Below are 27,568 nucleotides of genomic sequence, written 5' to 3'. Positions count from 1 at the left end.
GGGGTGTGGGAGAGGGGTTTGGTTGAGGTTTGGGGGTGTGGTGGGCTTGTGCAGATGGGGACGGGGGCGGGTTTGTGGGTAACTGTTGTGTGGTGTTGGGGGGGAGGGATTTATCAAGGGAAGAGGGTTAGAGGGGGGATGAGTGGGGATTTTGGGGGTGGGTGGTGCTCGATGCCTACCGTATGTTGCGAGAATTTGTGTTGAAGGGGGATGATTTGCGAGATTGGAGCAAGGAGTTTAATGATGATACTTTAGTGATCTCTGGAAACTATATTCGGAATTGAATCGTTATTTCGTCATTCGTACATCTTCATCATGTATCTTGAAGACACCGCACCACCTAGCGCCTTACAATGAAACTCCCGCCCGTGATTACAATCGACATTCAAAATCCCACCCCCCCCTCGTGCCAGAAACAAAGTATACCCTACCCTTCTACCGATACTCGTCCACCAGTTCCCTCGCCCTAAACGTCGACGGACTGTGTGCCCGGGGCGCCGGCAAACTCAGCCTTCTTGTATCTACCTTGACCTCCCTCAGATCCCCTTCCGCCTCCAACTCCTCGACCCCATGAAACGTCCCCACATGCTTAACCAAGCTCTCGACCGTCCGACAAATCGCATCCACGTCGCGGTGCTTATTGCAAATCGTGCACGCATACTCGCCCTCGGGCGTGTGGCACTTGAGCACGAATCGCTGCCCGAGGCGAAACTCGCGCGTCTCTGTGATTTCCGTCTCGTAGCCCTGGTCGAGGATGGTCATGGGCGTGCGCTTGCCGATCATCCAGAAGTCTTCGGCTGTGACGTCGAGGCGGAGGCCGCAGGCGGGGCATTGGCAGGATCCGGCGGGGGCAAAGGTCGACGCGAGGGGCTTGTTGGGGAGGTATTGGAGTTCGAGGCTGTAGCGGCAGAAGAGGTGGTCTGGGCCGTTGACGAGGACGGTTGATGTGCGCTTGGGGGGTAAGGCGAGGGAGTGTGGGGGGGAAGAGGAGCGGATGGAGCCGTGGTTGGATCCGAGTCGTTGTTGGGCTTGTCTCATCGCTTCTAGGGATTCGTCCCGCGCGAAATTCGAAGCGGCGACTAGTTTTGACATGTCGGCATGGGTGAGTTGCCGGTCGTTGTAGAGGGCGTCTTGGAGGACGTTGATGACGGTTTGTTGGAGAGAAATGATCTGTGCCTGGAGTTGGTTCTCGACAATGGCTGGAAGGATACAGTCAGTACACGAGTACAAGCTGCTCGCACTCTGCAGAAAATCAGGCACAACATACCATCGCCCTGTGCAAATCGGTTCCCCATTCTTCCATAGGCCTCGTCATACATGCGTTGAATCATCATGCCGTCTCTCTCAAAGTTCCTCCCAGGGTCATCGCGGCCGCCCCCGTTCTTCAGTCTGTCAATCTCCTGTTGACGTCCGTCTGCTTCGTGCTGCGCTCTCTCGAATTGGTCGCGCAGTTGCTTGATCTCGCTGTCCTGTTTTGTGTCGCGAATCTTCTGCTTGTGCGCTTGGCGTCGGTCATGCACTCGTTCCCAGAGGCCCATGGAGGCCGTAAAAGTGCCGACGAGGGTTGAAGCTAGTGTGGCCATGATGAAGGTTTGCTTGACCATCGATTAGTCGCGTATCTAGAGGGAGACCATGAGGGTTGCGCTCTTTACCTTGAGCTTCTTCTCCTCAATCCATGATGCGTAATTCATCTTCACGGTGTGTACGTGAGCACGCGCTCACAGCAAGCCAACTGCAAAAGACTGATCGCAGACTCGATACGCTTCAAAGAGGAATGGAGGCAACACGTTTGCGCCTGCGAAAGTACAATGGAAGTGGATAGGCAGAAAAGCGTGACCAGAATTGCTAGTTTTCCTTGGGAGAGTTCACCTGTCAAAGTAGAACCGTTGGTGAACGCAAGGTGAACGCTCCATGGCAGCAAAAGCCCCGCCGGCCCTTGGACGTAGAGGAGGATGACGCAACTGTGTTTCGAGCAGTACCGGTACAGGGTGTTTCTGGAGATCGGCCGTGCAGGATAGAAAAGGCCGGTGATTGCTTGAAATGTCGCGCAGCCATCATGGCGGACATGGCATTTGCTGACCGCAAGTTCAGCAAGTGAACAGCGCGCGTTAGCCGACGCCTGTAGACGTCATTGCCGGTTGGGCACTAATTCGACGTTGTCTCTGGACGCCGACAAGGGGCAACGCCAACCCTTGGCGTATCCTGGGGCGTGAGCTGATGGCCATGTGCAGTTGAGCAGTTGAGTAGGTCAGTGTACGGTACGGCTTGCAAGGAGTCTGAAGCATGTATAAACTAAATTGGTTGTTGGTGAAGTGAGCTTGAGGATAGTACCATTGTTCTCTGTCATCAACGGCCGCCCTCGGCCGTATTGCACTGAGAGAGAGCAATGTGGATTCACAAATCGACCCAATGGCAGAAGCCTCACGACATCCCAACTCTCATCACTGTTGCACTTGTATAAGTCGGGCCGCGCCGATGAAATATCCGGGGCTGCGGAACGGACACTCGCTGTCAGTGGATCATGATACCCGTCTCATACCTTGAGCCGGTAGAAAATTGGTAGAGGCCGGCAGCTACCGGTATGGGATTATCGTGTTTTGTGTCCTGGTAGAAAGGGGCCAAACGTCTGATGGATAACTATGATCATACAACACAAAGCAAAGTAGATTAGACTTCCCGTGCAGAAACAGATCTGCTTGAGACTCAGTGTCAAGCGAGACATCCTGCAACTTAGTACTTGGACTATTCCCCGTCCTTTACATACGCAGAAAAGAAGACGACGTAGTGTGTGGCCTTTGATGTACATGTGGGATCTGAGATATACAGCTTGGCACAGCTCCATTACCTACCTGTAGCCTCCGTCGCTGCGACTTGTCATCAATAGTCCTAGTCATCACTTCTAAACGACACGGTGATGAGATTATAGCGAAGTTGCACGTCGCAAGCCATAATACATGTCTTGGATTGGGCATCTAAAATGTGGTAATTTGCATTCTGGTTTCACTGTGGCTGAGATACATGCAGCTGGGATGTTGAAGAGTATGAAACTCAAGACGTCCCCTTTCTTTCCCCGTTCATGTAATCAATGTGTTTCTTGAACAAAGGCGCAAAGAGCTCAGGTCGTTGATAATGACCCGCCCAATCAAAGATCTGCTTGAATGCCTTGAGATGCTCAGGGTCAACAGTGGCATACACAAGCTCCTCATCAACATCGTCAGACCCCTGTGCAAGCAATTGTGCTCCAGGGCCAAAGATCCTAGCCCTGTGTCTCTTCTGCTCGCCCTTGAGCCAGGCTCGGAGCTCGGGTTCCTGACCGTATGCCTCAATCTCGTCGTCGCCCACAATGGCGACGGAGGCAATCAAGAAAGAACCTATAGAGAACGAAAGCGCGCCCCCTGCGGCATTGATGATATTATCCAGCTCGTAGCCAATAGTCATGAATGCAGGCCAGGACGCCACATGCACAACGGGATAGCTAAGTGAGGAAGACCATTGCGCGAGCGGATTCATATTCTCCCCACAGATAAGCCCGCTCAGTCCACCGAAATCCGTCTGTGCAGCCGTAGCGGTTCCCGTAGTACCGGGTGCGTGAATCAGCCGCTCTCCAACCGTAGCTACCAATTTCTGGTGCTTTTGAAGAAGGGTTCCGTCGCGGCCGATGAACAGTTGGGTATTGTACAGTGTCGCGTTTGAGTGGGCATGGCGTTCGGTAAGGCCTACAACAGCATTGATATTGCCCTCTTTGCAGGCAGCCTGCAACGCTTCCACTTCCGGCCCAGGCACCACCATGGAATTATTGAACATTCTGAGATAAAGCTCGGTCTTGAGTGGGTTATGGTCGCTCAGAAATGGGTTCCAGCCAGGGTAGCCGGGGATGAATGACTCGGGGAATCCAATGACATCGGCACCCTCCGCGCCAGCCTGTCGGATCAAGTCGCAAGCTTTCTTAGTGGAACCTGTGAGGTCCATGAAGACTGGTGACGCTTGCACTGCTGCGAGTTTGAGTGTTTTGGAAGCCATGATAGAAGATTTGAGAATGCAGTGAGGGATATGCGAAGCTCGATGATTGTTTGCAGCCTTCGTTGCAGGAAATCTGACTTCTTAACAACACTGTCCATGCCGGGTAAGTTGCAAATCCGTGCCGGGCGGCATGAAAGAACTAGATCCATCAAGACAAGCTGATTAATAGATGTGAACATGGTGGAGCACGATGATTCTACCTCGAATAACTTTCTGACCAAGGGCCCAGCAAATATGAATCTTACCGGTACCGCTCGCTTTTGAGTATCTCAGTCTGCAACTCGAAATCGGAGACAAATAACCTGTACCAGTGGAGATTGTAGCGCACAGAAACGGGCCGAATCAGGTTATGGCGGCAGGCAGAGTCGGCAATCAACAGCCCGTTCCATTGCTTGATCTTTGCGGAGTCGGACATTAGTAACCTCGTCAACCACCGCAACATACGCGGAGTCGGTGAATAACTATGCACGACATACGGGAGAGCACGTGCGGTGTAGTATATCCATTGGTAGATAGCTAAGAGTCCATGTCTCGTTGAGTGATTATTCAAACCGTGGCTTCTAACTACCTATGGTACCCTACAGTTGAAATCCACTTGCCATCACCGTGCTCCAAGGACGTGACTAGCATCCCGCTTCATGGACGAAACATAACGGTACGGTGATTGGCGGCACTCCGCCTTTCTCCCCCCTCTTTACGTGATAGGAGATTCTGCGTACCCAGATCTTGCCATGAAGCAGCATGTGGTCTGATGAGCCTCTAGGTACATTGCATAAAGTCTGGGTCGTTGTGGATGCTAATATCAGTCGTGAGAAGTGGTTTACTGATCAAAGGTGTGTACCAACGTCGCGAGTGAAGCCTGGTCGGGTAATGGTTGCCAGGAACGGCAACACCATCGCCCATCGCCGGGACGTGAATGGCGTAGATGAGTAAACAACACGCAAAAGACGCAGGCCTCTTCCTTTTGATCAATGAAGAGCCCCCTCCCCTATCGCACACGTGGTCTTCTTACCCCGCCTTCCGGCCTGTTTATGTTATCGCGGCCAAATCGGTGGGAAGTTTCGGAAGGAGACATTGCTACTGCATACCGTGGACGATGCCATGTCCAGTGCTCCTTGACTCGTGTATATATATATCCCCATCAGAAAGTCACAAAGACAGTCTTAATTGTACATTCGACTTTGTACCACTCTCATTTGCAACACACGGACCACTCTGATCGATTAATTACCATGGCGGCATCCGCATATCCAGAGGGCAGCATTGCCTACGTCAATGGTAACATATATACCGTTGATAAAGCCCAACCAAGAGCTGGTGGTTTTGTCGTGTCTCCCCAAGGCGTATTTGCCGCCGTAGGAAGCAGTGAAGAGATCAAGGCCAACGCGCAAGCCCAGGGCTTGGTGATCCGCGACTTGGGCGGCACATTCATTATGCCAGGAATTCACGACAGCCATGTGCACTCGTTCGTTTCAGGGCTCCACCTCGTCGGCGATATACTCATGGACCTTGCTACTACCAACACCGGCGACCAGATGGTGGCTAAATTGAAAAATGGCTGTGGCGGCTGCTCTCACCACGCGGGTCCTTCGGACTGGATCATAGGTGTCTTGCTCGAAATCGAGAACTACGACCGCTCCATCTTAGACGAAGAATGGCCAGATAGGCCAGTGTTTATTCATGCATACGGAGGCCATATGAAATATCTCAACACAGCCGCACTTGAAAAGGCGGGATTCGATGTACAAAACGAGCCAGATGCCCCGAGCTCGATATACCAACGTAGACCAGACGGCAGCTTAACTGGTACTATTGGAGGTCAAGCAGCACTGGGACGCGCCAGTATGGCCATTCCAAAACCATCAATCCCTCACCTCAAGAAGGCTCTCAAGCGTGCGATGAAAGAATTACATCGCAACGGTGTAACCTCATGCCAGGAAGCCGCAACAAACTCTGTAATGCTCAAAGTACTCAACGAACTTGACATCGATGGGCAGCTCAAAGTGGATTACTCCACTCACATCTTGTATAAGAACGAATGGCTCTCAGGCGAGATATTGGCCGATCCCGAGGAGCTGATCAAGAGCGCAGAACGCTACCTCAGCAAGCATGTCAACACCCGTTTTGTCAAGTTTATGATGGACGGCGGGCCTGGAGGACCCGCGGTGCTGCAGCAGGCCGGGTTGGATAAAGACGGCAAACCAGATATGGCTAACATTCTCCAGCCTGATCTCCCAGAGCTCTTGTCTCGATGTGATCAGAGAGGCATGACGTGTAAGGTACATGCCATGGGTGAGGGAGGTGCACGGCTCGCTCTCGATGCCGTTGCTGCAGCAAGGAAGCAAAACCCCAATGGACCGATCCATGAGGTCGCGCACTCTTGCATGGTTCACAAAGGTATGGGATATTCAGGCTTCTTGCGAAACAAAGATTTGGTACTAAAATTATCGCCCAGACGACCTTGGAAGATTCAAGGACCTCAATGTTACAGCCGAAATGTCTCCTGCCATGTTCTTCGCCAACGGGTTCGATTACGTCAAAGACCAAATCGTCTACGATTTCCCCGGCTTCAAAGCAAAAAATACCCGCATGACCATCGGCAGTGATTGGGCTTTTGGCATGTTCCTACCCCTGTTACCTTCAATCGCACACCTCGTTGACATCATTGGCGCGGAGAGCCTACTGGAAATGCTGACAATCAACGGAGCAACGTCAGTGGGCAAAGACAAGGTATGTTGTATCACCCCTTTAAAACATGTGCTTGGTAAAGTGTTCTGACCTCTTTGCGTATAGGTATCTGGTTCCATTAGCGTGGGAAAGAAGGCCAATTTTATTGCCGTGGATAGGGATTTGACAAAGGGAGACTTTGCAAATGCAAAGATTACAAATACGTGGTTCGAAGGCGAAATGGTGTATGAAATGGCTACCGAATATGTCGAAAGGCCAGCCTTAGGCGCTTAAATTTTGGTAAATCTCTCTTCAATCTAGCTTTTTACAGCGTGCTAGAGTGGATTATCTTGTTAAGGCTATGAAATGATCATGCTTTCATGAAGATCATGCCTTGAAGTACTAAGATACTTAACACATGTGCACCAAATTTCCCATCACGCATCAGCAGTCTTCCACCCTTTAGACAACAAGTGTGTGTACACCCCAGGAGGATGATATTTGTTATGTATAGCCTTCATCCTCCTGAATTTCGCATCAGGATAGCTGTAAAACATGAGCAATTCCTCACCGGCATCATTCATGTACAAATACTTAGCGTCGTAGAATTTCGATGGAACAAGGTCCTGTATATCCGCTATCTGCTGCTGCGTGAACTCTCGTATCGTCTGCAACATCGGTCCATTCCTATTTTCGAATATCCAGGCAAGATGGGCCCGTGATATATCGACATCTTGTGGATTTCCTTCTGTTCTGAGAGTGTGAGAGACTATATCCTTGGCGATGGGCTGAAAGGTGATGGAGGCTTGGAGATTGGCTACGGTTGAAAGTTTCGTCTTTATTAGTGTTATGAAACTATCATTTACGATATGTACAGCCTCTCTATTGAGGATTGTTGATAGAGTTCGGAACGCCTGGCGTTAAGCCAAGCGGCTGCAAAGGATCTGGCTGCAAAGGATCTGTCGAAGCATCATAATCTGAGAAAGACTGGAGAGTATAGGAGTCAGCCACGGGTGTAAGTGTGGGTGCGGTGAATTTCTCCAGGGCATTAGGGCTATCCGTGATTGTATTGTAAAATCTTGTTGCTGCGTGGGTTGTAATAGGGAGAATGAGCATGGCTGGGATGATAGCTGCTTTCTGGTCAGCAGATCACGCCAGCTAAGTAAGATTTCGATCTCCAACGAAACTCCCACAACCTGTTTCAGAAAAACGTACTAGCTGATTTACTGTTCCTAGCATACACAATAACGATGTTGAATTCTTCTTACGATGTAAGCTTACACACTATACATCACCTTCTTTCACACACTGGCCTCCGCTGTACTCTGTCGTCCCGCGATACTCCCACCCTTCCACGCGCCCCTCGGGTCCACTTTGTCTACTAACTGACTCTGCTCGCCCTTCTTCCCCCAGCCACCACCACCGGGTGTATGTATAATGATTCTCTCTCCAGGCTGCATGGCTGCTGTATTCTTCGCGCCCATGTTGATACGCTGAAACTCCTCCTCTTCCTTCTTCGCTTCCTGTCCCTTCGCCGCATCACCATTCGTAACCCCGCGATTCGTCTTTCTTACCCAGATATTGAGACCACAAGCTGCGTCTCCACCTCCTTCCATACCGTAGGGATGGTACACGCGGCGTTCGCTAAGAATACTGACCTGGACCGGGATGCGGAATTCAATGTCGCGAATCACGCCTTCACCGCCCTTGTGCATACCGATTCCCGCACTATCTTGTCTTAACGAGAATTCTCGGAGGATGACGGGGTACCGGCGCTCGAACACCTCGCTGTCTGTGATGCGCGTGTTTGTCATGTGCGTGTGGACGCCATTCGTGCCGTTCCAAGTTGGCCCTGCGCCAGATCCGCCAGCAATGGTTTCGTAGTATCCGAATCCTTTGGTTTCTTTCCTTGAGCCCGCATTGCCTGGCTCGGACAAGGTAGTGCCACCAAACCCGAAGGTAAGGTTATTCGTGTCGCCTTGAGATGCGGCGCAGGCTTTGAAGGCTTTGAGTACTACATCCGTCACACGCTGAGATGTCATGACGTTGCCGCCCACAACAGCTGCAGTGGCGCTCGGGCTGAGGAATGAGCGTGGGGGAATCTTGACGTGGATTGGAGCGAGACAGCCCTGGTTAAGTGGAATATCTTCGCTGATCAGGCAGCGGAGACAGTAGATGATTGCAGAGTACGTGACAGCTTCGGGTGCATTGATGTTGCCGTAGACTTCTGGCCCAGTGCCAGTGAAGTCAAAAACGGCCTCGCCCTTCTCTGGGTCGATAGTAACTTTCAGACGAATAGGGCTACCATCGTCCATGAACTCTTCTGCGGAGAGGTCCTGGCCCTCGAAGCGTTTGTAAACGTCCTTGAGTAAAGAGCGCACGGATTGTTCCGCATTGGCTTGGATGGAGGTCATGTAAAACTTTACAACTTGTTCGCCGTAATCTGACATGAGTGTGCTGATCAAATTGATACCTTTCTGATTTGCAGCGACCTGTGCTTTGAGATCGTTGATGTTGTCGCTTAAGCACCGCGTTCCTGAACATCCTGGGTACTGGCCGGGTTCATCAAACAACAACTCAACTACCCTCTTTTCGTTGAAATGTCCCTCTGAGACAAGTTTTTCCGACTTGATGGCAGCGCCCTCCTGGTAGAGCTCCTTGGAAGCCGGAGGCATGGAGCCAGGTAGGATACCACCAATGTCTGCATGATGAGCACGTGAAGCAACATAAAAGAGAATTTTGTCTCCAGAAAAGGCAGGTGTAATGACCGTGATGTCAGGTAGATGCGTTCCGCCAAACATGGGGTGATTGGACATGACGACGTCGCCCTTCTTTAGCTTTCCCTTCCATATGGCGGCTTGCTTGCGAACACAAGTAGACATACTGCCCAGGTGAACCGGCAAATGGGGAGCTGCAGAGCTTTAGCTATGTACTTTTTTGACGACTGCAAAGACTTACCGTTTGCAACTAGCCCGCCATTCTCATCGAAGAGTGCACAAGAATAGTCTAACCGCTCTTTTACATTGGTAGACACACTAGTTTTCTGCAGTGCCCGACCCATCTGCTCTGCGATTGCCATGAAGCGATGGGCGAATATGCTGAGTAGGATGGGATCTACCTCTTTTGTGTCGATTGGCTTCTCCATGCCATCACTCTCCCCAATGTTGATCACAACATGTGTATTAAGAACAAGCGCAGTAGCGCTAGGTGTTACAACAATCGTTTGTGTGCCATCTGCAATGATGGCTGGGCCTCTGACTCTGTCGCCTACATCCAGATCTTCGAGTTTGTAAATAGAGGTGTCTTGACGACCACCCTCGAAGAAGACTTTACGACTATCGTATCGCTTTGCATCGCGGGGTAGGTCCTTCGGTGTGATTTCCTTGAGCTGTTTATCAACACTCTTCTCAAGACCTTGGAATGATTTTCCAATACCACGGGCACGCACGTCGTCAACGATGATATCACGATCCGGTAGCGTGAAACCAAACTCCTGATCATGCTGCTTGACAAAAGCTTTGCCAAACGCCCACTCATCGCCGTCATACTCTTTCTCCGCTTCTTCCTTTGTTGGCTTGACGATCATAAGAGCAGACTCTGTGCCACGATACCTCAAGTTGAGATACTCTTCGAATTGAATGTTCTCTTCTCGGAATCCCTGCTCTTTCAGCGTGGCGGTGGATTTGCTCTTTAAGTCGGCCATTTTGTTCTGCAGATATTCTCTCACGTCTTTCTGGTCGGACCAGACTTTAGACTCAGGTTCTTGTCGTTCGTCTACAACGTCGGCTAGGGCCATGCCGTATGCAGATAGCACAGACGAGTATCGATGTATCAGGATCTGTGAGATTCCAAGGGCTTCCGCAATAGCAACCGCATGTTGTCCTCCTGCGCCACCGAAAGTAGCAAGCCTGTGTTTGGAAGTGTCGTGTCCACGCGCTTCAGTCAAGCTGCGGATAGGTCGAGTCATCGTTTCGTTGGCGATCTTGATGAAACCATTTGCGATCTCGTCCAGAGACATTTCTTTTTCTTTATTACCGCCAGCTACTTCCTGATTGATTTGTTGTGCCAGCTCCTTAAAAAGCTTTTCGCTGGCTGTAGCATCCAGGCCCTCATCTTCATTCTTGCCAAAGATTTTGGGGAAGAAGTCGGGTAAGAGACGACCGAGAAAGAGGTTGGCGTCTGTGATGGTCAAAGGGCCGCCTTTACGGTAACATGCTGGTCCGGGATGTGCGCTAGCAGACTCAGGCCCAACTACAAACAATCCATTCTTCCAGAAAAGCCGTGATCCACCTCCGGCTGCGACGGTGTTGATATCTAGCTGAGGCGACTGAATAGTAACACCTGCAGTGGTTGTCTCGAAAACATGATCGTACCGCCCGGAACCATATCTGCTCACGTCTGTACTGGTCCCGCCCATGTCGAAGCCGATGACAGGGATCTTCGTCTCTGAATCATATGATGTGAGTGCGTATCCCACAACACCTCCAGCCGGCCCCGAAAGAATGGCTTTCAGTCCAGAGAAAATGTCGACGTCGACTAGCCCACCATCCGACTGCATGAATTCGCATCGCGCACCCTTGGAGCCCTGCTCTTTCTTGACACTCTTAGATCCAAGACCACCTTCAAATCCTTTAGAGAAGCCATCAATGTATTTGCGAATGGCGGGTGTGAGATATGCGTCGGCGCAGGCTGATGTTGCTCGTGGCACCAATTTGATCATGGGCATGAGCTCGTGACTCAAACTGACATGCTCGAAGCCAATTTCTCTGGCTATCTTCCCAACCAAGGCTTCGTGGTTGGGGTACGTGTATCCATGCATCAAGCACACGGCGATGCTTCTTAAGCCGCTGTCATAGACGTCTTGCAGTTGCCTCCTTATCGCCTCCTCTTGCGGTCTTTGTAATATCCTGACTGTCTCTCCAGAAAGGCCTCTTACCAACTCAGCGTCTGGGCCAGCCTCTTCAATCGTCTTCGCATCTGTCGATGTTCTCTCTGGATCCTCGGCGTAGTCCTCCAGTGTAACCCTCTCATCGATTTCAACGACGCGCTTGTACAGGACCTCTGGCTTCCGTATATCCAGCGCAAAGATGTTTGGTCGACTCTGGTTTCCAATCTCCAGACAGTCTTTGAATCCCTTGGTCACGACCATGGCGATGTTTTCACCCTTGCGCTCAAGTAGGGCGTTGGTAGCCACCGTGGTGCCCATGCGTATACTCTCGATTTTGGACGTATCAAGCGGCTGGCCGCGGCGGATTTCAGTGCCAGTGAACTTGGATAACAGACGCCTGATACCTTCGAGTGGCGCATCATCATAGTTGGAGGGGTCGACAGAGAGAAGTTTGATAATCACATCATCTTCCATCCGACCTGTACCCGGATTCCCGACACAGTCTGTGAATGTTCCGCCGCGCTGAGTGGTCAGATTCGGCTCCAAAGCTCCACGAGAACACATACATCTATCGCAATGCGGATACCGCGCCCACTGATTTGTGTTGTCGCCATGGCAAAGGTTGCCTATCTAGCAAGGCGGTTACAGTGTTCCTGCTCCCGCTTGCAAAACTGGTGATGTTGCGCGACTTGGTATCTAGGCAGAGAAAGATTCAGTGGGATCAAACAGCACGTTATCATGACAGGTGGGAAGCAGACGCGAAGAAACGTGTGTGATTATCTACGTAAGTACTACGAAGGATGAACAGGAGCGGGGTTCTCACTGCCCCGCCATAGGGTAGTTTGTAACAGAGAGTGGTTTGTAATCCCGAACTCCGATATCGCGGGCCGACTTCGAGTCCGGCAGTCCAGTTCAGCCTCGCTATCATTCTGCCAGTGCTTGTCTTGACAACTACATCGCTATTCAGGCTGTCGAAATTGCAACTGTTCTTGTTCAACAGCAACAGCAAGACTTCGTCCATTCGTACCGGTACCCGAGAAGGCCGTGGCCAATCATCTGTGCCTGTGGAATTCGATGTTCTATCCCTCAGCTATTACCGGTATCTAAGTGTGGATTTATTCCAGTCGCGCCGCCATAATGTCCGAAGCAGGCCTAATGGCTATGGGCAGAGGCTTCAAGTAATCGACTTGTTTCGAGAACCGAACTATGATGTGGTACCATAGATGTACAGCATAGCTAATTCAACCAGTGATATACCATATTATCAAGCTCGATTCCCGGTCGCGTTATGGACTCCCTACCCACACATTGGCAGTCTTTGCCTCCCGTAATGACCCGTTACACTCCACCGTTACTTCGACGCATGCCCTTGAACTTGGAACACTTCACATGCATTCGCGAGCAAAGGGATCTCAAGCCTCGGATTATTTCTACATGGTCCTGATCCAAGTTAGTCCACAAGCGAACACCTCCCCAGCTGATCCTGGGGAACCTCATTTCCCCGCATCTCAATAAACGTCAATACAGGGGTAATGCTGGAGATGCGAGGAAACTCATGCAACTTATCCCAGCTTTGGGACCACTCGTCGAAAACTCGTCCGACCTTTTCAATGACTACCTTCCAAATGCTGATATGCCTCCGTAGCTCGCATTGAACATGCTTTTGGCAGAACAAGGCGTTGATCCATGGAACATGCCCACACCTGCAAAGAAGGGGAATCCCTTGCAAAAATCTAACATACAGAGTGAGGGGAAATGCACGCAATCACTATACGCAAGGAGAAAGATATCACCCTCAAAAATCTGCATATAAGAGTCTCATGAAATCACTGTTTAAACTCCCCAGCGAATGAGTCCACGATCTCATACCATAATCACTTCCATCTCAAATTCAGATTCGATCCCCCACAGAAACTCACCATGAAGTTCACAAACACCATCACCACAATCACCCTCCTCGCAACCAGCGTCCTCGCCCAAACAGCCTGTGACCCCGCGGCCTCTGCAATTCCCACCTGCGGTGTACGTCCGCCCCCTTCTCCTCCCATCTGACAACAACCTCTTTGTTCAAACTATCCCTCAAAACCCTCAACACCTTCAACCCAATTCCTCCCCTCACACCAATCTTCTCCAACTCTCCCACTCCCGCCTAATACCCACCTAACCACCCCAAAGCTCCCCTGCATATCCTCCGCCGCCTCCGCCGTCGGCTGTACAGACGGCGACTACCGCTGCCGCTGCACCAGCTCCGATGCCATCCAGTCTTCAGCCATCAACTGCGTGATTGGCAACTGTGGTATCCCTGGCGCCTTGGAGGTTCAGGCTAGTGGCAGTGCAGTGTGTGCGTGTGTTGCCACCGCGCCTGCAAAGGTTATGGCGGTTCCTACTGCGTTTTAGAAAGGGGGAGTGCAGAGTTAGGGTAGGCGAGAGGGCATGTGGTGGGTCTGTGTGTAGATGTAAATGGTTGAATGGCTATGTTGTAACGTTGTTGTTGTTTGGTGATCGTTTGATTTTGATCATGTGATGTGAAATATTGAGTGTACAGCTGGACTCTGGTGTAGTGTTTGCGGAGCTAGGTATGAGTACTCGGCATATTGAGGGTCAGGATATGCTAGATTGGAACGCAGTCGAGCTTCATCGTATAGTAGAACTTGCCGCATGTGATTCACGACTCAATACTTGTATCGGTACGACAAGTGACATGAAATGAATACAATCGCATTCTTATCGTGACTTACATCCTAACAAAATCTACACAGTCCGTTCCAACGCTTCACAGTGAAGGAAGCTGAGATCCAGCCAGACCATCCCACCCCCTCATTGTCGCAAACTCTTCACTCTCATAATACTTAACCATCTCCACCCACGTCTCCACCCACCCCCTCTTCTGCCACCCACTCTCCGCCACCCAAATCTTCTCATGAACAACATTCAAGCTCCCGTCCTCGTCTTCCTTGGGAAAAACACCACCCCACGTCCGCTCCAGCGTCGTCGCTGGAAACGGACCCGCTTTGCTGAACTGCCAATTGAGAAATGCCTGCTCAGCCATCAGACAATCGTACTTATCCGTCTTAACATAGTTTTGCAACAAGCGCTCATGCATGCGCAACGAGGGTGTAAAAACCATAGACCCAACATTAACATCTGTGCTCGTCCCACTCCACGGATCCTGCGCTACACCCGCAAAGACAAACGGTTCGCACACAGACGTGCCATCCGCTAGCACATCATCAGCCTGCAACTTCCCCTCTACGCACTGCTGCACGGGTGCAACGTCAAACATGCCATCGATGTTCGTAAGTGGGAACGCATCCGCGTCTAGGAATAAGATACGCTCGAATTCGGTTTCTCGCCACATGTTGAGCTTCGCAAACAGGTCTTTCCAGCGCTTCTCCACGCCGGGCACATTGGGAGTCCATATCACGGGGGCAAGCTCACGCACTATTGCGCCTGCGCCGGAGAGCAGCGTGCGTTGCTCTTCCGTTACGTAGTCGCTTACGAATACGACGAAGGGGTATTTTGAGGTGCGCGAACGCGGGGACCAGAGAACGCGGTGGATTAGCGAATGGATAGCGAGAAAGTAAGGGTCATGGATGGATGGATTTCTCGTTGCCATAAAAGTAGCGTAGGCATATGTTGTGGGTCCATTGGGGTTGTAGTTATGTGGCGCACGCGTTGCAAAGTCTTGGAGGATGGTAAGGGGTAGTTCCAAATCTAAGTCTTGCTGGAATGGAAGATTAGGGTTGTGCTCCAAGGCTCCAGATCCTGATGGCGGTGGTAGTTGCAAAGAGAGTTCTTGCTCATTCTCTGTTACCAATGGCAATGCGTGGCCTGCGTCCGGTACCCCAGATTCTCCAAGTGGTTGTACGGAAGCTTCGACTACGGGTGGCGCCAGTGGTGTTAGTGCCACGCCGTCTCCATGTCCGCCTTTTGCTTGGCCATCAGGAACCTTTATTAGCACTGTGTAGTCCGATTTTGCCTTTGCGTTTTTTGTTATTGCCTTTTTCGATCGAGGCACTTCAAGCGCAAGCTCTCGGTCTCGTGCGCATAGCAATATGATGCCAAGGATCAATAGTGTTGAAAACGCCACGTTCTGTCGTCTCTTCATGTTCGCTGTCCATTTGTGATTGAGGAGTCGGAGGGATCCCTTTCTCCAAATTCATTCGGGATATGCCAGACCTCACGTGCGACTCAGGGCGCACAATGCGGGGGGGGGGGGGGGGGGGTTGGCATAGACTGGAGCTCGAAATTGCTGATTGTGGTAGGCACTGCGCCCGATGATGGAGCTGTGTATGTTCCCATTTCACATGTTCGGTAATTTGGACTGTAAAGTCTGAAGGCTGGTAAATACATGCCGAAGTATTGGCAATGATCAACGTTGGAGCAAGGACAAGCGGTTGAGTTCTGAGACTGTTCCCCGTGGGGTGCTTACGGTACCTAGCGCCGGAGCAAACGCCGCATTGGGTGATCTATGCACGGCAAGCCTACCTCGACGTTCCCCATGTTCTTACTCACTTGCAGTTTACACACCTGCAGTAGCGATGCATGTGGCATTCAATTGAAAAATCTTGGTGAAGTCCACACGATACCGAGGAGAGCATCCTCTGATCGAGGAAAGCACTTGTCGCGTAAAAAACCCAGAATGAATTGGAAGCAAATTCACGCCATGTGAATTATGTTCATGATAGGTAGCCTCTGGATGCCAATTCCAGAAATAAAGCGCTCATGGACATATTCCATTATTACGAACTTGTTTGGTTGAGATCCGTTCGATTACTTCTGTGATCAGAGCTGGTATGATCAGGATCGAAGCCATCGGAAGGATCGCTGAAGCCACTGAAATTGCTACAGATACCATAGATGTGGGCCAATTTGCTACCCAAGGCTCAGAGGCAATGAGCTTCCCTGCTGGGCCAAGTAAACATGGATTCGCGATCCAAAGAGCCTCGTCTATCGCCGCGATGATTGTGGTTCTGCCAACATTTTCTTGTAGAGCCAAGTCGATACTTTCACACTCGGCTCATCAATCAGCTTCGTTACGACCTCAGCTGCGTAGAGCGTGACCGGGAAAATGACGATCTGAGATAACCAGAAAGCTGGCTCGAGACCCATTGGACCTTTCTTTGACAGCGGGAACTTGTTTACCCATCCTGGAATACCAGCTTCATGCTCTGCTCTGCTTAATCCCACAGCCGCGTATATGCGATCAGCAATCACCCATATGACTGGCCCATGAATAAGGTACAGAGCAAATGAAATACGTGCAAGGTATTGACAGGTCCGACTTTCGAAAGAGCGCTTCAACCAAGGTAGTCGTGGTACTGACGCGACTGTGAAGAGAGCCGCCCAAAACAGGTAGAACCACTTTGCGTCGAACACTGCTTGTGGTTTGAGGTGAGATAGCCATCTCCAGCCTGGCGATTCGGTTAGGAGTGTATACCGATCGAATTCCGTAGTGTCAAATGATGGCACACCACCAAGATACATCGCCACGATGAACAAGTGGAAAAATAAGAATTCCTTGAAGCCCGCCAGTACCGATAGAAACTTTGGCAGCTTCTCCGCCTGTGCCAAGAGATCCAAATCGCAAAGTAGCATACCAGCCATAAAAAGCGCACAATGATAGCCATCAACGATGTATAGGAAGTAAAAGATCAAGGCTACTTCACACCAGAGTCGCGCATTTCTGGTACATCGAGCAAACGCGGGTAGGGCAGTATAAACTACAATCGAGCCTTGGAACTCCAGTGGAATTGTCCATGTATGCGGATGGTAAGACTGCGAGAATTCCAGCTGGCTGGCTGAAAATATGAAGCTATAGCTCTTAAATGTTTCGTACCAGTGCCTGGCATCTTCGCGAAATGAGCCACTCATGTCGTGGATGTTCATCCAAACGCCAGTTGCATGTCGCATACAAAGCCAGAGGAAAGTGACAGCCATGATGGGAATATATAGTCGCAGCCAACGACGAAAGAGAGCAGACCCGATGACATCCATAATGCTTTCTGTCTGTCCCTTGTGAACAAGGCCCATTGATTTGACGGAAAGGACATATCCAGAAATGACGAAAAATATCGTCACGGCGAAATGGCCACCAGAGAATGCAGTTCGTACAAAAGGCAGAGCAGCAAAGTAATGTTTGTCTTGATAGCCAAACGAGTTTTCGAATACGATGTTTCCCTTCATGCCGTGGGCCCACAGTTGATTGTGGTGAAGATAGACCAGAAAGGCGGAAAAGCCACGCAAACCGTCAAGCCAAGCCGTAGGGCGAAGAGAGCTGGTCCTTGGGCTGCTGGGTCGTAGTGAGAGGAATTCGGGGCGTAAAATGTCGAGGTTCCATCTCCCACATCGAGTAGGCTTCCATGTTGCGGGGTGTAGGCTGACCTCTTCCATCTGACAGTGGTCTAGGAGTCCATTGAGTTTGGAAGGCATTGCATAGGAGACCTGCAAGTTTCGTTGTCGACTGTATGTTCAATATCTGTCTTGCTCGCGACGTTCTGCTTTCACTGTAGCGTTCCAGGCTAGATGTAATCAAACCTACTGTTGGTGCCTGGGCTATTAGACGGGTAGTTCCATAGCGGAAGAGTGGCACATGCGCTCACACGCAGTTCATGCATACCGAGGCCCGTGAAGAGCTCTACCTACTATCATTGGACAATTTCTGAACTCAATACCTTACTTGCGGGGATTTGGATCACACACACTACAGTATGTATGAGCGGGAGGTTGGCGCATGCATGGTAAACAAGGTTGCTCGATCCATGTACTTGACCTCTGTTCCTGGCTTGATAGGGCCATGGCCCTTGCAGGCTCATGCAATGTAGTGGCACTGTGTATTGACAATTGTGGATCTGGTGCCAAAAAGGTTGTTTCAGCCGAAGGGATGGCGGCGAGTGCTCGTATAAGCTTTCGACTTAGCCGCCTTAGTTTAACCTTCTTAGCTCCGCAGATCGATGTGTCGCAACGACCTCATGACAAGCATGCAGTGTGCTTCTCGATTTCCTGTCGCACCCTAATCATTCCCCGTCATCCCTCTAGGTACCAAGATACCGAGGATCGTCCAGGGAAAATGATTGGCTCTACCGGAACGAAAACCTAAAAGGGTCAAGAGGCTTTGGCATCTGGATCTACGTACCGGTATGTGTGGACATTTAGAGCTTAGGCGAGATTAGCAAAAGGTGCAGCGGGTGCTACAATGCTGTGATAACATCAGTATGCGCACACGATCAATGCCACCTCCGCCAAAGCTTCGCTTGGACACCAGAATGCCTCCTCACTCCCCAATCGCGTCGCACTTCTCAGGAAAACTCACAAGTCAAGTCAGAAGGGTCCTACCAGCATATCTTGCCATCGTGTTCTTCTTCCTCTTCTTCACAAACACCCATTTCTTCACGACTCCAATTCGTGCTGCCCACAGATACCGACGAGAGCTCAGATACCAACAGCTACTACAGCCGTCAACTTCCGTCATTCCAAGGAAAATCTGGCAAACGTGGAAAGTTGGATCGGTTTTCTTTGAGCAACGTGATTCTGACTCTGCAAAGACTTGGCTGGCGAAGAACCCTGGATATCGCTATGAGGTTTTGACAGATGACAACGCCCTTGAATATCTTGACTGGCACTATGGGCCCCAGGGATTCAACCGCCCTGACATTGTGGAGCTCTATCGCGAGCTCAACATTACGATTATCAAAGCCGATCTGTTGCGGTATCTCGTAATGTACGCAGAAGGCGGCGTATATGCGGACATTGACGTGGAATGCCTGCGTCCTATCAACCGATTCATACCTGACCGATATAAGGAGGAAGACGTGGACATGATAATCGGCGTCGAGATAGATGAACCTGCATTTATCAATCATCCTGTGCTCGGATCCAAGTGCTCATCATTTTGCCAATGGACTTTCGCCGCCAAACCTCGACTGCCTGTCATGATGAGGCTGATTGAGAACATCCAGGACTGGATCCACGATCTCTCGAACGAAAAGAGTGTACCAGTATCAGAGCTCGAGTTGGATTTCAACGAGGTCATCAGTGGGACCGGCCCCTCGGCTTTCACAAAAGCGGTGTTGGAGCAAATGACTGCTCAAAACCAAGGCCAGGAAGTCACTTGGGATGCCTTCCACGACCTCGCCGAGTCGAAACTCGTGAGCGGCATATTAGTATTGGACGTTGAAGCTTTTGCTGCTGGCCAGGGACATTCCGATTCTGGCAATCATGACTCTCGGGGAGCTTTGGTCAAGCATCACTATCATGCCTCCGGTTGGCCGTCTCGTCATCCGAGGCACAATCATCCAATGTATGGCGAAGTGGAACAATGCAATTGGAAGCCAGAATGCGTCGCTGAATGGGTGAGTTCATTCACCAAACCGCCATACAGAAGAGTTTAGCTAACTTTATATAGGACAAGAACGTTGCTGAATGGGAAACGCTCTCAAAAGAGGAACAAGGGAAGCGAATCGCTAGCAAGCCAGCGCCGCCTGCTGTACATAAGCCTCATTGGTGAGAAATGACCTGACACAATTACCATTACTTGCACGTACCGTTAAGATCAATGATGCCTCAAATAATGCCAGATACTGGCGGTGTCTCCACAACAGAAGAATGATGGAATCTTCATCTTGGTGGTCCATGTCCTGGAGGGGACTGTAGGTACATGATAGGAGAGCAGGTTTTCAGTACCCACGAGCCACCGACGATATCAGGAAAGTTTCATATCAAGTTCAACGCGGCAAGATAAGCCGCATTGTATAGCACGGCTGCTAGAGCAGAATCATGGTGGCGCGAGTCTATAATAGGCCATAATTTGATCGTGAGATAATGTTCTCTACATGTGTGCCTACCTTAACATCTTACTAATTTGACATCCAGAACTTAGGACGGACGTCCGCTCCCCCATTACCCTAAAAGCCTAAAACCAAAAAAGAACTTACAATTTATGGAAATACGAGTTAAGGTACGTAGAATGAGACATGTACGTAGGTTACTAGTACGTGCACGCTTCTAGCATTAGGCTCTGCCTTGTATTGACTCATCATCCAAAACCCTCCACATATTATACTATACTTAATTATAAAAAAGATCTATGGATACTCTTCCGTGTGCGGGTAATAGCGTATTCTCTGCTCTAGGCACCAATCGCTGCAAGTAAGGCTGTTATATAGGTGCGGGAAGTGAAGTGAAGTAATAAGGTTTACTATCCTACCAAAGAGCGATAGAGGTGGTAACTGTACCAATTTAACACCATACACCCTAAGAACCATATGCAAATGCACAGTGCCTGCTACGAAATATGAATGGCTCCTGATTTAGTAGAAACATGAATATATAGCTAAGCAGGAACATTAAAGACATGTCTTCTAAAAGCAAAGCAAGATTTTTGTGAATATGACACAATGTAACGGCATAGCTATGGAGCGCTTGTTAGTCGCCTAGTGTTTCAAGTGCTTTGGGCTTTGGGCAGAATCATGATAAGATTAATCACCACTGGTTCTATAACAAGATCAACCACAAAGATTTTTCTTTAGATCCTTTACTTCGCAGTAGTTGCACTAATATTGCTTCAGAGTCTCTAATGGTTATAGTTCCTGACCCTAGTGAAAATCTGCATCTGCTACTTGATATTTAAGTGTTAACTGGACCACCTACTAAGGGTCGTTCCCCAAAACCTAGATTATGGGTTATTTAGTTTATCAAAAGTACTACGCTAAAATCTTCTTGCGGGGCTTGGTTTGTTACGGTGCACGAGAATTTGTTGCGAAGCATCGCAAAGCTATACAAGATACCCAGACTAGAATCATACGAGGATAAAGGGGGAAGGACTGAATGGTACTGCTTGTTAAAAAGTTACAAGCTTGACCTTTGCCCAAGCTAGCTTAAGCTTTAAGTTGATCGAAAGACGCATTCTAAATGAAGAAGCAGCCAAATACAATTGAAAATAACACAAGCAGTGGTCAGATCTTTACTATAAGCTACTAATAGACTCACTGTAGCCAATATATGTAAGTTAAAGGAAGGCCTGTGTACTACATAAGACACCTTGAGACACTTATTTGATCATTAATACTCACTGCATCTACTTCTTAGGGTCAGGCCAGTCCACAAAATTCTCCCTTCTACGACAAAATCATCGTAAAGCGCAGCTGCACGTTGGGTAGAAATTAACTTCTGCACAATTAGGAGGCCATCGCGGCCATGTTCATAGTGTGCGATGGGAACTGGAAAGTGGGGGCGAAAGGAGTGACAAGCCAATCATTCTAGTTTCTTCAGCTCCTTTTGAGTGCTCTGGAGGTTTGCCTTTGTGTCGAAATGTTTTATACTCGTTGCTGAATTTCCTTCCCTTTTCTCTTTTTCGGAAATATAATTAGAGTTAGAATGTGTTGCACAACGTTGTTTATTATGCGAAAAGGGAAGTGAAGCCTTGAATGACATCTATTCTCGATTAATCGGGAGACAAATATCAACTGACAATGCGCATGGTATTCGTACTTCAATAGCTGCTAGGTGGAACGTTGATGACAAATCTACAGTGATATGCAAATGTTATTGATCTTTGCCTGGGAAGTTCAGTTACGTAACTAACATATGGGAGGAAGCCAAGATAATTGTCACCGGAATCCTGTGATGAACCCTAGTGCTAATTTACCTCTAGACAAGTATCTGAACACTAACCTAACTAATGACTGTTCAGCTAGCATACATGTTATCAAGATACTATGAAGGGCGCGTTATGATTGAAAGAGGTGAAGTAGGAGAATTCCTGGTCATTTTTTACCAAAATTCAAGTTTTTGAAAGTTTTCGTGATGTTGGTGATTGCGTCTTCAACGGGAAGTCGCTCCATACTACTCGCTCCATAGAAACCATGAACTCCCTTAGTGCGGCTGATAACATACTCTGCGTCTTCTGGCCTGGCAATCGGACCGCCATGACATAGCACGATAATGTCTTCCTTAATTGCTATAGCGGCATCTCGAATCTCCTGAATTAGTTTGACGCATTCGTCCAGTGTCTTTCCGCTATTTGCACCAATACTCCCACTAGTGGTGAGTCCCATGTGAGCCACTAGAATGTCTGCGCCTGCGTGCGACATCTTCTGTGCTTCTTCCACGCTGAAAACGTAAGGTGTGGTAAGGAGGTCCATAGCCCGAGCTTGGCGGATCACCTCAACCTCTGCGTCGTAGCTCATGCCCGTTTCCTCAAGGTTCTGTCGAAAGGTGCCGTCGATCAAGCCAACAGTAGGGAAGTTTTGAATGCCGGCAAAGCCCAAGTCTTTGAGTTGTTTCAAGAATCGAGACATGTCGCGAAAAGGGTCAGTTGCGCAGACACCGGCGAGCACTGGAGTCGACTTGACGATTGGCAGAACTTCTCCAGCCTTAGTTTAGTTAGTTGATTAGGTCCATAATATCACCTTGGGACCGTTATACCATTTCCAACACCACGTCATTTGCATTACCATAAGGCATCAAGCCTGCCAACGAACCTCGGCCTGCCATTCGGTAACGACCACTGTTATAGATGATGATCAGATCACCTCCGCCTTGCTCGATGAACTTTGCCGATAATCCAATCCCAGCGCCTGCGCCGACAATGATCCTTCCTTCCTCAATTGTCCTGCGAAGATTTTCAAGGATAACATTCCTATCACTTGGTGGAGACATGATCAGGATCGAACTTGATCGGATGACGATGGTATGGGTTGCATTGGACGATCGGAAGCTTTTGAAGCGTACCGGTACCGGTAGAAGGAACGAACGCCTGATGACGTAACCAACTTGAAGCGAACGGAGCACGACCAAGATCACATTCAAGATCAACTCCAGAACAGCCTATACCATCAACGACATTGCTCTTCTTCGTCACAGTATCAACATAGGACGCAGATATGAAAACAGAATCTGAGATGATTCCGAACATTGCCATACTTGGCACGTGCGATACCAAGCTTGAAGAGTTGCTCTTCTTGCGCGACGAGATATTAATGCACAACGTCAATGTCACCTTGATAGATGTCGGTCAAAAACCCATCAAAAGCGATGCGATATCTCTGAGCCAAGAAGAACTGGTAAAGCAGCATGGCAGCAAGGAAGACTTGGCTCAACTCCCACGAGGAGAGGTCATCAAATTCATGGCTAGATGTGCCACAGCCGCAGTTCATTCCATGTTTGAAGAAGGTGGTGTTCACGCAATCATCGCGGCCGGTGGATCTGGTGGCACTTCCCTGGCTGCACAGGTTATGAGAGATGCATTGCCTGTTGGATTCCCCAAATTAATCGTCTCCACTATCGCCAGCGGGGACACAGGCCCTATCATACAAGAGACGGACATAACACTCATGTATAGTGTTGTGGATGTGGCGGGACTAAATCAAGTACTACGTAATATTCTCAGTAATGCAGGGGCAGCTATTGCTGGCATGGCACAAGCGTATGCATCAAGAGTACAACCGCCAGAATCTTCAAGCAAGAAGCGAGTAGGCGTGACAATGTTCGGCGTCACAACACCTGCTGTGGATACCATTCGCAAACATCTTGAGTCAAACTACAAAATCGAAGCGTACGTGTTTCACGCGACTGGTCATGGCGGTAAAGCTATGGAGCGACTTGTCCGTGAAGGGGCTATCGATGCGGTATTAGATCTGACCACGACCGAAATTTGTGACCACTTAACTGGGGGAATCATGAGCGCCGGACCGCACCGATTAGAAGCTGCAGCCGAAGCGGGAATACCCAACATCATATCCGTTGGAGCGACTGACATGTCAAATTTCGGTCCCATTAGCACGGTGCCAGAGCGATATCAAGGCCGCAAACTCTACGAGCACAACCCAGTCATTACTCTCATGAGGACTTCGAAAGAGGAGTCGCGCGAAATCGGCTTGTTCATTGCTGGCAAGATTCGAAATCACGCGAAAGACCCCAATGCGATAGAAGTGTGGTTACCAAAAGGCGGCGTAAGCGCAATCGCCACACACGGCCAACCGTTCGCAGATGGAGATGCAGATGCAGCCCTTCGTGATGCTGTTATCCATGGACTAGCGGGTAGTGGAGTGCGTATTGTAGAGGATGATCGAGATATCAACGATGAAGGCTTTGCACAAGATATCGCGGACACGCTGGCCATGAAAATGGGCCTCATCAAGTAATCAGACCGGAAACATCGAGTCGCGTAAACAAGTGTTACCTTTTGTGTCGATTTCTTGACAAATCCAACTTATGGTCTTATAGCTCTTGAATATCGAGTAGAACTACTGCGAGAACAATTCTTGGGAATAGTTAGTTGGCGTTCTTTTTATTGAGCGAACGATCCTGATCTCGCTTTCATTCGTTACGCATTGTGTCACTATGCATAACATGCACTGAATCAATACTTAGCCGTTATGAACTCAATCACACAGAGTCCGACGATGTTTCTAATTTTCTGTTGTATCCATGTCTTTCCAAAGCAATTCTTATAAAAAAGGGGCTGCCCAAGTAGTCGCCTTACTTACATGATTCTTATCGGAGGCGCTCTCAGATCCCTAATCTTGACGTGTGATGATGTTAGACTCAAGTACTGTGCAAAACTATCAACTCGGGCGCCATGCCGACTTCACAGCCTGGCATAAGAAAGACCAAGATAATTGGTGAATTGTCAGGATTCCGGCTTTGACAGGAGCTGCCATAAATCAATAAGGAATACCTTTTACGGAGCTTTGACAGAGCGCGAAAAACTTTCTATCAATTGTCCTCCCACCTCTGTTACGATCTACGCGATTTCGCTTAAGAGGTGAATATTTTTTCGTCTATCGTTTCATCAAGGAGACTGTATGGCAGTGTAGAAATAATTTGAGTAGTCGGGGCTGGGTTCTCTAGCTTTCGAATAACTGTTAACGTGCATACGGCGGGCTTGTGCTACGCACTGACTGAAGGGATAAATGCTTAGAAGGCAAGGCTTGTACTGAAGAGATGTCCTCCATCGATGATTTAGTCGAGCTGTGACCCGGATCAATACTGTGGCGTCAGGGGAGAGTTGCGCAGTCACTCCATTGCTCAAGAATAAAGCGAGACTCTAAGCTTACCGGTAGTCTCTGGCCACAACATACCCTAGGTCCTAGCATGAAGGGACAGCAGGATAAGTCACAACAAAACAATCTTCTCATGACAAAGGACTATAGACAAGAAGAGATTAATCTTAGCCTGCGTCATTTAGGCGCGACTGTTAGCTAGTGATGAATCAGATGTAACACGTTACCAAGATTATCTGTACTCTATCCATATCTCTCCTATCACTCACTTTATTCACGTCTGCCATGCCGTTTCTTCACTATAGTCTTTTTTGTCTATCTCTGCTTACCTCTATACTCTCCCTATAACCTAGAGAGAGGGTCTATTTGGGCGGAGGAGGGGCAGGTATGAGCAATACTCGAGACTACGCGTATATCTGAGTTTAGCGTCGGCAGAGGATCCTGCATCATGACTACGCCTGATTCGCGGGATAGGAGGTATTGCTGTGTAAGCTGGCGGGATGTTGTACGGGACATCAACAATGCATGGCATTGTGCAGAGAATTCATATCAATCAGCAGCGTGAACTCATGCAGGGGTAGTCGTCTGAGATTGTAATGTCTTGGGGGTTCGGAGCATCAGCACCCGAGCAGGCTGAACATTCGCATGTAGCGCAGTCTAGAATCTACCTACACTTCACCATAGGTCTGTTTGTACAGTACCTGCTCCCTCGGATTGATTACCGCATTTCTCAGCAATGTATAATACTCGAGCTTTCGTCTGGCAGTAATACGTGGTTTGGTGCAGGCACCCGTGGAGGCCGGTTCATCCCGGTAGTATGCAGTATCGGTCAAGAATTTTTCCCGATACATTGCGCCTATCACCATGGCTCCTGCATATCTACGTCCTTTGCAGTTGGCCGTCACCTAGTATGTATGCATGGTTGCCCTCTGGAACTTCCATTCGTCCCCGATCGGACCAAGGTGAAGCCAAGCTTGCGCAATGATTGTTAATCAGAGTGTTCTGCAGCCTGCATGGAACCCCAAAGTTTTTTCACCTCTAGCGATATATATTACAATTTCCTAGCTCCTAGGGCTGCCAGTTGCAAAATCAGGACACTCACCACTATTGCGATTATCAATCAGAACCATGGCTCCACTCAATGAAATGTTGACGCATGCCCTTCTCGACGAGGTTAACTCATTCTGGTTTCGTCACATGCCAGACCCCGACAGCATCATCGCCCCAGATGTAGCAGATGCGGGGCCGTGGTTTTCCGCCACTGAGGATTTCGACAAGGAATGCATGTACGTATGATTGGGACTATGCGTCTTTCCACCGTCGCAAAGAGATATCCTAACAACATCACCAGCGAGAAGTTTGGTCCAGTCCTGGATACTATCAAAACAACCAAACCGAGTGCTGATGAGATTCTCGCCACTGCAAATCCTGCCACCGCTCTGCATTGGATGAGCTTGATCATTCTCTTGGACCAACTTCCTCGCAACTGCTATAGAGGCCCTGGAGTTGGTATTGCGTATAGCTTCTTCGATCCTCTCGCACTGGCTATCTCGTTACAAGCAATTGAACGCGGTATACCAAACGATCCAGCTGTTCGCTTCCGGCTCGCGTACAAGTTCTGGTTTTGCATGCCATTGGAGCATTCGGAAGAGCTGAAGATCCAGGAAAAGCTGAGCAATGAGCACGCTAACATGTGGGGGGAGATTGACAACCTGATCGAGAGTCCCGAGGGTGAAGCAAACAAAGAATTGGCGCAATATTGTGCGGCGTTCAACAAGAGACGAGAGAGTTATGAGAGGTTCAAGGGTACAATACAGGGTATTTGCGATAGTCACATGCACCAGATCCGGTCTTTTGGCCGTTACCCTTATCGCAACGAGCGGCTAGGTCGCGTTTCGACGAAGGAAGAGTTGGAGTATCTCAACCAGAAGCCATAGAAGCCACTTGTGCAAGTAGCATTCAAATTTCACAACAGTGTTTCATCGATTGA

At 49.3% G+C, this 27,568-nt stretch overlaps 11 protein-coding genes across 11 annotated transcripts; 5 read left to right on the top strand and 6 right to left on the bottom strand.

The window, feature by feature from the left end:
- Positions 1–435: 435 nt before the first annotated feature.
- IAQ61_004682 (uncharacterized protein) lies at positions 436–1,691 on the bottom strand (the record flags this gene model as incomplete). The annotated part of the gene is made up of 3 exons (XM_003839285.2): positions 436–1,199; positions 1,268–1,595; positions 1,653–1,691. The coding sequence occupies 3 exons, from the start codon at positions 1,689–1,691 to the stop codon at positions 436–438; spliced, it is 1,131 nt and encodes a 376-aa protein (XP_003839333.2).
- A 1,357-nt stretch (positions 1,692–3,048) lies between these two features.
- On the bottom strand, positions 3,049–4,020 carry IAQ61_004681 (uncharacterized protein; the record flags this gene model as incomplete). Its single annotated transcript, XM_003839284.1, has 1 exon — positions 3,049–4,020. One exon carries the CDS (start codon positions 4,018–4,020, stop codon positions 3,049–3,051), a length of 972 nt encoding a protein of 323 aa, XP_003839332.1.
- Positions 4,021–5,252: 1,232 nt separating this feature from the next.
- IAQ61_004680 (uncharacterized protein) lies at positions 5,253–6,981 on the top strand (the record flags this gene model as incomplete). Its single annotated transcript, XM_003839283.1, has 3 exons — positions 5,253–6,417; positions 6,476–6,750; positions 6,814–6,981. 3 exons carry the CDS (start codon positions 5,253–5,255, stop codon positions 6,979–6,981), a joined length of 1,608 nt encoding a protein of 535 aa, XP_003839331.1.
- Positions 6,982–7,988: 1,007 nt separating this feature from the next.
- IAQ61_004679 (uncharacterized protein) lies at positions 7,989–12,189 on the bottom strand (the record flags this gene model as incomplete). Its single annotated transcript, XM_066096451.1, has 3 exons — positions 7,989–9,598; positions 9,646–12,097; positions 12,142–12,189. The coding sequence occupies 3 exons, from the start codon at positions 12,187–12,189 to the stop codon at positions 7,989–7,991; spliced, it is 4,110 nt and encodes a 1,369-aa protein (XP_065953769.1).
- A 343-nt stretch (positions 12,190–12,532) lies between these two features.
- On the top strand, positions 12,533–14,015 carry IAQ61_004678 (uncharacterized protein). The gene is made up of 2 exons (XM_003839279.2): positions 12,533–13,597; positions 13,751–14,015. The coding sequence occupies exons 1-2, from the start codon at positions 13,496–13,498 to the stop codon at positions 13,970–13,972; spliced, it is 324 nt and encodes a 107-aa protein (XP_003839327.1). The 5' UTR covers positions 12,533–13,495; the 3' UTR covers positions 13,973–14,015.
- Positions 14,016–14,348: 333 nt separating this feature from the next.
- On the bottom strand, positions 14,349–15,683 carry IAQ61_004677 (uncharacterized protein; the record flags this gene model as incomplete). The annotated part of the gene is made up of 1 exon (XM_003839278.1): positions 14,349–15,683. One exon carries the CDS (start codon positions 15,681–15,683, stop codon positions 14,349–14,351), a length of 1,335 nt encoding a protein of 444 aa, XP_003839326.1.
- An 842-nt stretch (positions 15,684–16,525) lies between these two features.
- Positions 16,526–18,007, bottom strand: IAQ61_004676 (uncharacterized protein; the record flags this gene model as incomplete). Its single annotated transcript, XM_003839277.1, has 1 exon — positions 16,526–18,007. One exon carries the CDS (start codon positions 18,005–18,007, stop codon positions 16,526–16,528), a length of 1,482 nt encoding a protein of 493 aa, XP_003839325.1.
- Positions 18,008–18,804: 797 nt separating this feature from the next.
- Positions 18,805–19,965, top strand: IAQ61_004675 (uncharacterized protein; the record flags this gene model as incomplete). Its single annotated transcript, XM_003839276.2, has 1 exon — positions 18,805–19,965. One exon carries the CDS (start codon positions 18,805–18,807, stop codon positions 19,963–19,965), a length of 1,161 nt encoding a protein of 386 aa, XP_003839324.2.
- Positions 19,966–22,199: 2,234 nt separating this feature from the next.
- IAQ61_004674 (uncharacterized protein) lies at positions 22,200–23,256 on the bottom strand. The gene is made up of 2 exons (XM_066096450.1): positions 23,000–23,256; positions 22,200–22,947 (listed from the first exon to the last, which is right to left on the bottom strand). Exons 1-2 carry the CDS (start codon positions 23,231–23,233, stop codon positions 22,339–22,341), a joined length of 843 nt encoding a protein of 280 aa, XP_065953768.1. The 5' UTR covers positions 23,234–23,256; the 3' UTR covers positions 22,200–22,338.
- A 201-nt stretch (positions 23,257–23,457) lies between these two features.
- Positions 23,458–24,717, top strand: IAQ61_004673 (uncharacterized protein; the record flags this gene model as incomplete). The annotated part of the gene is made up of 1 exon (XM_003839274.2): positions 23,458–24,717. One exon carries the CDS (start codon positions 23,458–23,460, stop codon positions 24,715–24,717), a length of 1,260 nt encoding a protein of 419 aa, XP_003839322.1.
- Positions 24,718–26,004: 1,287 nt separating this feature from the next.
- On the top strand, positions 26,005–27,515 carry IAQ61_004672 (uncharacterized protein; the record flags this gene model as incomplete). The annotated part of the gene is made up of 4 exons (XM_003839273.2): positions 26,005–26,065; positions 26,160–26,486; positions 26,644–26,864; positions 26,930–27,515. Exons 1-4 carry the CDS (start codon positions 26,027–26,029, stop codon positions 27,513–27,515), a joined length of 1,173 nt encoding a protein of 390 aa, XP_003839321.1. The 5' UTR covers positions 26,005–26,026.
- Between the last annotated feature and the right edge of the window lie 53 nt (positions 27,516–27,568).

Source organism: Plenodomus lingam, assembly GCF_022343315.1.
Source record: "Plenodomus lingam strain CAN1 chromosome Unknown contig_19, whole genome shotgun sequence".
Classification (NCBI taxonomy): domain Eukaryota; kingdom Fungi; phylum Ascomycota; class Dothideomycetes; order Pleosporales; family Leptosphaeriaceae; genus Plenodomus; species Plenodomus lingam.
Note: the sequence above shows the minus strand (reverse complement) of the source record. Positions and strands in the feature narration are given on the sequence as shown.